This window comes from Haliotis asinina, chromosome 2 (assembly GCF_037392515.1).
Source record: "Haliotis asinina isolate JCU_RB_2024 chromosome 2, JCU_Hal_asi_v2, whole genome shotgun sequence".
NCBI classification, from domain to species: Eukaryota; Metazoa; Mollusca; class Gastropoda; order Lepetellida; family Haliotidae; genus Haliotis; species Haliotis asinina.
In genome coordinates, this window is record NC_090281.1 from 5,734,025 (window position 1) to 5,746,123 (window position 12,099).

Here is a 12,099-nt window from a genome sequence, read left to right on the forward strand (position 1 = left end):
CGGCTGTAATTTATTCATGAAAACTGTGACGTTGACTGACTGATGTTGACTGACAGATGAATGAACGAATCAGGAGCATGAGGAGATCTGTACAGCTCTGATGAGATTCAAAAAACTACAATGTAAGAAAAGTAATTTCATAATCTTTGCTCAATGCACTTCAAACTTATTTACTTTAGGCATGAACAAACTTTACACTGCACTAAAACTGCACAAAAACACCCGGTTGAACATACAGTTGAACAGCATTTCACTAAACTTATAAAAAATTGTTTACCAGTAATTATATATAACTCATCACTACTATAGCTAATATAGGAATAAAAGTAGAAGTGATATGAATTTAAAGTAACTTACATTTGTTCCTTAACATGCTGTAATTAGCAGACAGTGAGGTGAGCAGCTTTCCCGCATGGTGGTCAGGCACAGACTGAAGAGCATGCTTTTTTAGATTATGTGCTACCTTAGGGATGTCATGTGATAAACAAGTGCTGGAAACGAGGCTAATTTAAATACATTATGAATATTAGTTAAATTAGTTACAAAAGTTTTGGCTGATGCAAGTGGGATTTGAACCTGTAAGTTTAGGATTACAAATCCACAGCCATAACCATTAGACCAACGAGTTAAGATGTTTGAATTCGAAGTTTTAGTAAATTTGAGTTTAAGATGAAGTTTAAACTTTAAACAATGTTAACACATAAAATTATTGGAATATTGAAACATGCAATCTTGCATTTACACACTCGGCCTCTTAAACACACCCGGTGTGTTTAACAAATTCTGAAATGCAAAATACAAATTTGAATCAAAATGACTTTGATGGTAGAAGTAGAACAAGCTTGTGAACTGGTCTCCGAAGTTCAGAGCCTTTGGTTTTCACTTTTACGTTCCGGACAATACCACTTTTGTCAGGCTCAGTTCTAGTGATGCGACCCAAAGACCACGCACTTCTGGGCAGATACTCATCTTTCAACAACACAATGTCATCCAGCTGATAATTACGTTTAGGATGATTCCACTTCTGTCGCTGTTGTAGATTCACAAGATACTCCTTTCTCCAGCGTGACCAGAAAACGTTAGCAAGATGCTGAATTCGTCTCCAGCGTTTATATCCATACATATCATCTTGCTTGAAATCTCCAGGAGGAGGAATGAAGACGTTTGACTTCAACATGAGTAAGTGATTTGGCGTAAGTGGATCCAGGTCATCAGAGTCACTTGACACAGGGGTCAAAGGTCGAGAGTTCAAAATAGCTTCCACTTCACACAGGAAAGTTCTGTACATCTCATCGTCCAGTCTGTGACCGAACTCATGCAGCATAGGATTCAGAATGTTTCGGACAGATCTCACCATTCTTTCCCAAACACCGCCCATGTGACTCGCAGCTGGGGGATTAAACTTCCAAGTGATACCTTTCTGAAGAAAATATGAAGCCAGTTTTGACTGATCCATATCAAGCAAAGACTGACTCAGTTCTTTTGCACCACCTCTGAAGTTTGTACCATTGTCACATACAATTTCTTTCACTGGTCCTCTACGGGCAATAAATCTGCGAAGAGCGTTGATAAAAGAATCTGTGTCCAAAGAATTAGCAGTTTCTAGATGGACAGCTCTGCTAACTAGACACGTGAAAAGAGCACCGTACCGTTTAACACTTTTTCTACCTTCTTTCACTATATGCGGGCCAAAAAAATCAACACCAGTGAAGGTGAAAGGAGGAGCTGGATTTACGCGATTTGCTGGCAGTTCAGACATCTGCTGTACACTGGTTGGCATCTTGAATCGTCTACATGTGACACATTTACTCAAGACACTTCTAACTGCTGAGTTTGCACTTGTAATCCAGTACTTTTCTCTCAGAGAAGACAAGACATGATTGCGTCCTGCATGTCCCAAACTGTGATGAATGTCTTGAATAATCAAAGAAGAAACATGGCATTTTCGTGGTAACAAACGTGGATGTTTCATGTCATCTGAGATGTCAGTTTTGTTAATGCGACCACCAACACACAGCAAACCATCACGGACAACTGGATTCAACTTACAAATCGAATTGCTTCTAGGGAGACTAACGTGTACTCGGCCTCGTTCACATGAACTGACAAGGGAAGCAAGTTCTGCTTTGTAATGAGTCTGCTGAACACACCTGACTATACTGTACTCTGCAACATCAAGCTCTTTGATTGTCAGTGACCTCAGATACTTGTGCTTTTGAATTTTTCCTTTTGATTGAAGGTATGAGAAGAATCTGTGGTAGAGTGCCACCGCTCGTTTCAGACGATACCATGACGAATAATGGTTCAGAAGACGTTGAGCAGCACCAGTGTCTTGAACATCAGTATTGGACTGTACCAGACTAACAGCTCCCTGACTCTCACATTCAAAGACAGGCCATTCTAATTCAGCACTTCTAAGAAAATCTGGCCCCCTGAACCAAGCTGTTGACTTAAGAAACAGTTTACAACTTAATCCACGAGACGCAGTATCTGCTGGATTCTGCCTAGTGTCAATGTACTTCCACTGTTGAGGAGAGGCGTAATCCCTGATCATCTTGACTCTGTTTGCCACAAAGACTGGATATCTATTACGCTCATTACAAATGTAATGAAGCACTGTCGTGGAGTCTGTATAGTATGTAACACTATCAATATCAATATCTGATTCCTTGAGCAAAAACTGGCCTATTTTCACTGCTGTGACTGCTGCAGTAAGTTCAAGTCTTGGAATAGTCACAATTTTTAAGGGTGCTAACCTGGCTTTGCCCATCAATAGGGAGGTATAAATGTTGTCCTTGTCATCACATAAGCGAAGGTATGCCGCACACCCATATCCTGAAACACTGGCATCAGAGAAGATATGCAGTTGACTTGAAATAATATTTCCAAAATCTATTGGTTTGAGACAACGTTTGACAGACAAACCTTTCAGATATTCCAAGTCAGAGAGCCATTGCTCCCATCTCAGCTTATGGCCATCATCAACTTCATCATCCCAACCGAGAGATTTATCTCTACAGAGATCTTGGAGAATCCTCTTCGCTGGCAACAAGATAGGAGAGACAAGTCCCAGTGGATCGTACAGAGAGGACATTGTAGACAAAATTCCTCTTCTGGTTGGTGGTTTGTGAGGTAGATTAACTGAAAACCTGAAACTATCCATCATAACATCCCACTGCATACCAAGTGCTCTTTCCATTGGAATATCATCATAACTCAAATCTATAGTCTGTACTTCTTTGGAACAATGCTCAGAAGGAATAGACGAAAGAACCTCTTTACTATTGCAAGTAAACTTGGTGAGATTGAAGCCACTTTCTGCACATACTGACTGTAAATCGGATATCAGTTTTACTGCAGTTTGATCATCCTTAACAGATTTAAGGCAGTCATCCACATAAAAGTTCCGCAGAATGGTTTGGATAACGTCATTATCATACCTATTCTTTGCCTTGTTTGCCGATTCCCTCAAGGCATAGTTAGCAATGGTTGGAGACGATATGGTTCCAAATGTATGGACAGTCATTCTAAACTCTTTCAGTTCCCCTTGAATATTCCCATTGGGCCACCAGAAGAATCTAAGAAAGTCCTGTTGTTCCTTTGGCACCTTGACCTGATGGAACATGGCTTCCACATCTCCCATAAATGCCACAGATTCTGAACGAAACCTTGTGAGAACCCCAATCAATGAATTTGCAAGATCTGGTCCCTGGAGAAGAACATCATTAAGTGAACAACCATTACATTTTGCACTACAGTCAAATACAACTCTGATTTTGTTTGGCTTTTTAGGATGGTATACGCCATGATGGGGCAAGTACCAAACACAACCCTCTTTGCCAATTAACTCACTTTCAGGTACTTCACAAGCAAAGCCTTTTGAAATTATGGTGTCCATGAATTTCACGTAGTCCTTATGGTACATTTTATCTCTTAACATTTTCTTCTTTTGCCAAAGGACACGTTTGATAGCTTGCTCTCTGTTATTTGGCATAAGCCTTTCATTACGGAAAGGAAGTGGAATTTGGAAATGGCCATCAATATACTGAATACTGTTTTCTGTTTTCTCCATGAATTGCTGATCCTCTATAGAGTAACCACGTGCACCTGGTGTACAACCAAGATCGTTCTCACTGAAATCTAATTCAAATAGTTTCAGAACTGTTTCTGGTGCTATGCATTCCCTCGACTTCTCAACTTCATGAAGGATGATTCTATTACAGACAACGGTATTGCCAACAATATTCTGCCGAACTTGCATTGGGCCATTGATTGTCCAGCCATGTTTATGCAAGACAGCAAAAGGTCCTGAATCATTTGATGAAACAACTTCTAAAGGTTTGAGAGCATCTGGACAGTTACTACCAATCAAAATTCCAATATCAAGATTTGGCATATACGTTGGCAACTTATCTGCAACTGTTCTGAGATGAGGTATCTGTTTGAGCAATTCTGGCTTTGGAATGTGAGCATGATCAACAGGCATAACTTCCTTAGAATATGTACCGGGGAGACTCACATGATTAGTGCCATCAAGGTCCGAGACGACAAGACCGTTTACCACAGATGTATTGACATATTCTGTGCCATTCATCGTCTGAAGCTTCAGTGTAGCTGGTTTAGACTTGACATCCAGTCGATTTCTCAGATCCTCAGTCATGAAACATCCAGTGCTCCCGTTGTCCAACATAGCGTAGGTAGTCGTCCCCTTGTTGCTGCCTTTCACTGTTACTTGAACGGGAAGAATTGGTTGGAAAATGGTTTCAATACAATTAGATTTGGATGCATTGCAACTTGTAGAATTGTTCAAACCTTTGTTAGATTGCTCATTCACTTTATCACTGTTAACCTCGTGACTTGCATTCCTACTGGACTGATAACTGTTATCATGCATAGCTGTTGGGTGACGTTTATTGCAGGTCTTGCAGATCTTTTTCCTCATACACCCTTTAGCAGAATGACCAAGACCATAACAACTGAAACATCTGTTACAGGTTTTCAAAAAGTCACGTTTTTCCACAAGGGATTTCTGTTTGAAATGTTTACACTCATCAAGATCATGAAACTGTTTGCAGTAGAAACATTTGGGACTGTTGACCTTACCATCAGGCGAGTGTCCAACTTGTGTGACAAAACTTGCTGACTGAGACCTTGAGGAAGACTGTTTACCTTTACTGGAGCTGTTATTTTTAGGCTGAAGAAGATCCTGGCTAGCGGTAAGCGCCTGTTTACCAAATGTTGGCTCATTCGCGGACTTCGCTGCAAATTCGATGAAGTCCACCAGGTCCTTAAATCCGTTGAAACACTCCCCATTCATCGTTAGAGACGTTACACGGTCCCTCCACTTGCTCTGGAGATGTTGTGGAAGCTTCAACACAATAGCTTGCAAATAAGGAGCATGATTGAGAACCAACAGCTGAGACATACTCTGCATGACATGGTAGCATTTCTTAAGATTGAAAGAGAACTGTTTAAGTCCTTGAAAATCATCATGTTTCAAAACAGGACAAGACAGTATTCTGTTCAGATAAGCAGTAGATACCCTGTTTGGGTTACCGTATTCTTCAAACAAAAGGCGTCTTGCTTGTTGATATCCAGAAGCAACATCCATGTATAAGCATCCAGAAATCAAATCTTTGGGCTCACCTTGTAACTGTTGATCTAGATAATACAGCCTATCAGCATCGCTGTTTGTGTGGGGAACAACGCGAGCATCGAACGCCATCATAAAAGCTGCAAATTCAGTTGGCTCCCCTGTAAACTTAGAAACTTCAGACCGAGGAAGAAACATTGCATTTACCATTTGTTGCTGGGCTTCAATAAACTGATTACTTGGAGCAAAAATAGGATAACCAGGAACACTGTGCAAATGTTCATTGCCTTTCATGTGATTATCAAAACGTCTGGAGTCATAAGAATGGTATTCAGTTGCATTTGGATTCAGTGAATGATCAAGGTTTACAAGATTTGGGATAATGTTTGCCTCACACTTTACATCGGAGGATAGAAGAGGTTGATGTATCTCATCATGATCTGGATTATGGAACTTGACGTGTTGCTGGCGAATAATCGTTTCCTCTTCATCAGCAAACACCTTCTCTCTTGCTGTAGCTTTAGCGATGTCAATATCCAGCTGTAACTGCTTAATCTTAGATTGTGTTTCAAACATTGCTTTTTCTGTACGAAGTTCAGCAAGTTTAGCTTTCTCCATTAACCGTGCAGATTGAGTAGAACTGACATGAGAGATTTGAGATTTACTGGATACCTGAGACTGTTTATCATCTGCTGAATCTTGGCAAACAGATTGATTACGTACTTGATCAAACAACTCACGTTCAGCTTTTCCAATCCAGCTCACAGCTAAATCATGAACATGTTTGATGTCTCGAAGTTTAGCCTCAGCGTGCTGGACAGCGGCTGTTCTAGCTTCCTCGGTGTCAAGTGAACTGGAATAAATCTCATTACAAGTTTGGTAACGGGAAGACAAATCATGTAACTTGTGAATACATGACTTCTCTAAAGGCAAATTATCATTATCAAACAATAAAGATTCAAGTTCATTTTTGCACTTTGTCAGATTAGAAAGAGCACCAATAGTCTTGTTCCTCAACAAACGTAAATGTTCACTTTTGCCTTTCTCAGTCATGGTTCTCAGACGCTGAATACGTTCATGAATGTCCAGAGAAGCATCGCTATCACTGCTACGTTCAGCCATTATGCTTCTGAAACACGTCAGCTACGCACCAGGAAGTCACATCACATAGTAGGAGGAATATATAATCGTTGACCAGGAATGCCAGGTTGAATAGATGAATAGTAACTAATATTGAATACAATAAACTCTGACAATAAACGTTAACATTGCCACACGGTTCAACGTTGCAATCATTGAGAACTGTAGACCACCACGCATTAAACGTTGAAAGATGAACACCATACGTACCTCACTGTCTGCAAATTTTTTTGAACAAATGTAGATGCAAGAACAAAATCTTCGACACTCGCATCAGAGTTTATTATTTTCACCTTTAGTTACAAGAATCCGGCTGTAATTTATTCATGAAAACTGTGACGTTGACTGACTGATGTTGACTGACAGATGAATGAACGAATCAGGAGCATGAGGAGATCTGTACAGCTCTGATGAGATTCAAAAAACTACAATGTAAGAAAAGTAATTTCATAATCTTTGCTCAATGCACTTCAAACTTATTTACTTTAGGCATGAACAAACTTTACACTGCACTAAAACTGCACAAAAACACCCGGTTGAACATACAGTTGAACAGCATTTCACTAAACTTATAAAAAATTGTTTACCAGTAATTATATATAACTCATCACTACTATAGCTAATATAGGAATAAAAGTAGAAGTGATATGAATTTAAAGTAACTTACATTTGTTCCTTAACATGCTGTAATTAGCAGACAGTGAGGTGAGCAGCTTTCCCGCATGGTGGTCAGGCACAGACTGAAGAGCATGCTTTTTTAGATTATGTGCTACCTTAGGGATGTCATGTGATAAACAAGTGCTGGAAACGAGGCTAATTTAAATACATTATGAATATTAGTTAAATTAGTTACAAAAGTTTTGGCTGATGCAAGTGGGATTTGAACCTGTAAGTTTAGGATTACAAATCCACAGCCATAACCATTAGACCAACGAGTTAAGATGTTTGAATTCGAAGTTTTAGTAAATTTGAGTTTAAGATGAAGTTTAAACTTTAAACAATGTTAACACATAAAATTATTGGAATATTGAAACATGCAATCTTGCATTTACACACATTGTTTAGTGAAACTATGATAATCTCATAATGAAATGCCAATCTCTCTTCCTTTTCCTTCCAACTTTAAGTCTTATATCGATCAAGTGTTGTAACATATTATCGAGAAATATACTCAAGATGCAGCATAGTTTACAGCTCAATTTAGAATGAAATCTAAAGTTAACAAATATACTGAAAAGTTTTGGAAGGCATTTAGAAGCTGAACGAATACGAATATATGACACGTTTCATGGATAACAACTTCTTTTTGTATTTTACATTCGTGTATAGAATAAAAGGAAGGTGTTACCTTTTAAAACGTGGCATGAAAACAAATATACAGCTTTTCGTGAGGATGTCATGTATTGTATAGTTATGTTGTCAGACATTACCTTCTTATTAATATGCGCATGTAGGGCGACAGTGTTAATATTGCACAGTGCATGTTCAGGACATTTCAACATAATTTACATACAAGCAATATAATAAGTCTTGACATTGATATCTATGTTTCGATGATGTACAAAACAAATAACATTTATGATGTAGAAAGATTTGTTTGTCCTGGATGTCCTAACTTGGCTGCTCTCTTGGTGCATATGACCAACCGTTTCTGTTATGATGAATTGTCGCTGTTATTGAGAGAAATGAGTTTTGATGCCATGTTTGGTTGTGTCTTTATAACATGGATATGACCATATACCCCGCTGTTTCTTTTTAACCTGCTTGGTAACTGCTTCGTCCGTTCTCATTGTGATGGGTAACAAGTCTTAACTGAGGGGCTGCAACACGAACAAGAGACTTTTATATATCTCCTCAACGTGTTATATTCTTGGTTGTTCTGTTTATGTTCATCATCATTATCACATCATCATCATCACTGGTAGCTACGATATCGATAGTCACTGTCGTTTTCAACATCTGCTGTATCTGTGAGAGCCATAACGCCTCTCATCTTGGTTTTCTTGAAAAGGGCTATCTAGGCTTTGATGATGGACTGGTCAGGGATAGGATCTATGTCATTCAGGGTGCCACGGGTACATTGAAACAGATGTGCGTGCTTGATCATGAAGGTAGGGCAAACTCTATGACCTTGCTAGGGCTGTCAGTCAATGCTTGTTTTATTCTTCTATGAAATTATTGGATAGTACGACCACTCTTCTTGCGATACGTTTTCTTTATGGTCTCCCACAACGACGATCTTTGTACAGGAAGCTGATCCTCGTTGTCACTGTTGTCATCGTACGTTCACGAAATAGTGCTTTTGAATGCTCGTCTGATAAGGTGGTAGTGTAAAGAGATTAAGGGCTTCGGGCACCAGCTCCTCAAAGTCTTTGTTGTTCAGCAGTGACATGGTGTCGTTTTTCCACCTCAATCGAAGACACCGTTTCTGTTCAGCGCGGAAGCCTTGAGCATGTTTTCTGTCTTGGAAGGTGGGGTGTTATTGCTGAAGGTTCTTGGTTTTTAACAACTTGTTGGCTTGCAGCTCTTTTTAAAGATCGTTTACGCTTCTCTTTAGCAGCTGCTGTCTCAAAGACACTTTGTGACTCATAGGTCACTTGCATCGCGATTTTCATGGGCGAGTTTTGGGTGTGAATGACCTTAGGCTCGACCGTTTCCTTGACAGTGCGATAGTTTCCTAGCATGTGCTTTGTGACGTAAGTGAGTTAAAATAAATCATCACATCGGCAAAATTTTAGCCATATCGTGACAAGAAGGATCGACTATAAAAATACACAAAAATTAATGGCACATTGTAAAAACTAGTCAAAGAAATGACAGTAAAACCCACATGAACATCACAGAGAAGAATTTAAAACTAGTAGTCATCTCTACATCGACCAGAAGAGCCAAAAACATCTGCTCAACGGATCTACATGAGGAAATTGAACACCTGAGGAAAGTCTTTATGGAACGTAACCTCTGCTCGCCTCGGACCTTGGTGATGCACGTAATTTAATAGTTTTAGGTTGCTGTTTGCAGGCCCCAACATATACTGTGGAACCCTATATGTTTCGATCGGACCGCAGATCTATATAAGTGGAAGGTAGTGTGGTCCCCTTCAGGCTTTAAATTAAAAACAACCTTTTAATAATCGAGTGCCTACAGGCATTTGGCTTTGAGGTACTTAATATGTGGCAGAAAGGTTAGATGCGAGCCAAAGATGAGACGAAGAATTTTAGCTTCCGTCACATCTTTGATGTGTGTACCCTTTAATGATAATTTGGAGTCTTTATGGGATTGTATTTTCAACACAAATGTACACAATTAGTTTTAGGTATAGAAAATTTATACCCGTTTTCCTGACACAATTCATGAATTTTGTTTAGACAAATTTGAAACTCTCTTAATAGTGCGCATATTTTTACCACGAAAAGGAATCCATCTATTGAATCGCTTAAAACCTTTGAAAAACTATTTATTTTAATGCTAAACAGTGAGACAGACAAAATACTGCCTTCTGGAACACCATGATTATAATGATCAGACAGGGTTGAACCCACGCGGACTTGAACATGCCTGTCGGTTAAAAACTGTGATACAAGCACCTCGCTTACGACCTCGCAAAATCATGTAAATCCTTTAAAATGCCATGCTTTCAAGTAGTATCATATGCTTTCTCAAGAAAGATAAATATAGGTACTGCATGTTGTTTGGTGATACCATTTTTGATGGATTCTAAACGTACTAAATGATCAAAAGTACTTCTATTCTTCCGAAAACCACACTGGTTATTTGTAATGAGCTTATTGGTTTCCAGATACCAAATCAATCTGTTATTTGCCATTCGTTACATGGTTTTACAGACGCAGCTGGTTAAAGAAACTGGTCTCTCATTTGACGGATGCGTGTGATCCCGGCCAGGGTTTGGTATTGGCACTACAATGACATTACGCCACGAAGGAGGAAACAATCCAGACGTCCATATTTTGTCACATATATCTGGAAGTGTAACCAGACATGGCTCAGGCAAGTGTTTCAGTAGCTGATAATGAATATTGTCATCACCCGTTGCAGCATCATGAGCTTGATCAAGAGCAATGTGGGGCTCATCTTCGCCATTCTTGAAAATCAACTTTTGGCTTTTGCTGTTGTTTCTGGTATTCATGGACATAATTTGCCTGGGCAGAATTTTTCGCAAGAGTTTCGCCTATTTTATTGTAATGGCAGCTTTGATAGTTATTAATTTGTCGCTATCTTTAAGATGGTGAACAAAATATTTTGGAGCTTTGCCTTTTATTCGTTGAACCATGTTCCACTAGTTAGACATGGGTGTGCGTAAATGTATTGTTGAAACATAGTTCCCCCTAGATTGGCGCTTGTTCTGCTTATGCGTACCGTCGTGTCTTAGTACTAGTAGTTTTAACATTGTTAAAGTTATGAAAAGTAGGATGTCTGCGAAAATATTTTTCTGCTGTCTTCCAATGTTTCCGTGCTTGTTTGCATTCTTCCAATGTTTCCGTACTTGTTTGCATTGTTCAGTAAACCATGGTTTATAAATCTGAGGATTTGGGAATAAGCAATTTCATTCAGTCGTGTTGAGAACAGTTGGGTGAGATCTGGTATATTTCATTTTTCACCACATAATTCTTCATATATAGGCCAAATGTGCCTTCGTGAAATTCCACCGTGATGAAGGTGGATTGCCATCTGGTGTTATAGACTTCAGGAGAGTAGGGAAGTGATCGCTTACACAAAGGTCATCATGTACAGATCATTCAAATCATTGTAAATGTTTTACCCTGTGAAGGCTAGATCAAATGTAGAATACGTTCCAGTGGTGTGATGCAAATAGGTATTGGAATGATCATTAAAAACACATACATTATTATCGGAAATACAATCTTTAATAACTTTCCCTTTACTGTTTGTATTTGCACTACCCCATAGAAGGCTGTGCCCTTTCAAGTCACCCATGATGATGCAGGACTTACGGAACTGAGCACACAAAATTTGAAGGTCAGATTGACGAAGAACTGATGAAGGTGGTACATATAAAGAACACAAAGTAAAATCAATGTGCAAGGTAAGTTGGATAGCAACAGCTTGAAGATTGGTATCCAGCAGAACGGCCTTATCAATCATGTCCTGTCTGGCAAGGATACTAGATCCTCCAGCTGCTTTGCCCCCCTGGGGACAAGATGAATGGTGACAACTGTATTGTCGTAAGTTATAAACATTAGTATGTTTCAGATAAAGTCTCCTGGAGACACAATGTTGGAGATTTGTTTTAAGCGCTATTGAACTATGTATAACATTTTGCCGTACCAAGATTGACGATCCTCCACTTGCCCTATCACACGGAGTTGAAAAATAATGATATGCAT

General features: G+C 39.2%; 2 protein-coding genes across 2 annotated transcripts; both read right to left on the reverse strand.

The window, feature by feature from the left end:
• Positions 1–738: 738 nt before the first annotated feature.
• On the reverse strand, positions 739–1,428 carry LOC137272218 (uncharacterized). Its single transcript, XM_067804578.1, has one exon. The coding sequence runs from the start codon at positions 1,376–1,378 to the stop codon at positions 809–811; it is 570 nt and encodes a 189-aa protein (XP_067660679.1). The 5' UTR covers positions 1,379–1,428; the 3' UTR covers positions 739–808.
• A 1,586-nt stretch (positions 1,429–3,014) lies between these two features.
• LOC137274764 (uncharacterized) lies at positions 3,015–6,715 on the reverse strand. Its single transcript, XM_067808098.1, has 4 exons — positions 5,996–6,715; positions 3,863–5,428; positions 3,441–3,709; positions 3,015–3,042 (listed from the first exon to the last, which is right to left on the reverse strand). Exons 1-4 carry the CDS (start codon positions 6,713–6,715, stop codon positions 3,015–3,017), a joined length of 2,583 nt encoding a protein of 860 aa, XP_067664199.1.
• Between the last annotated feature and the right edge of the window lie 5,384 nt (positions 6,716–12,099).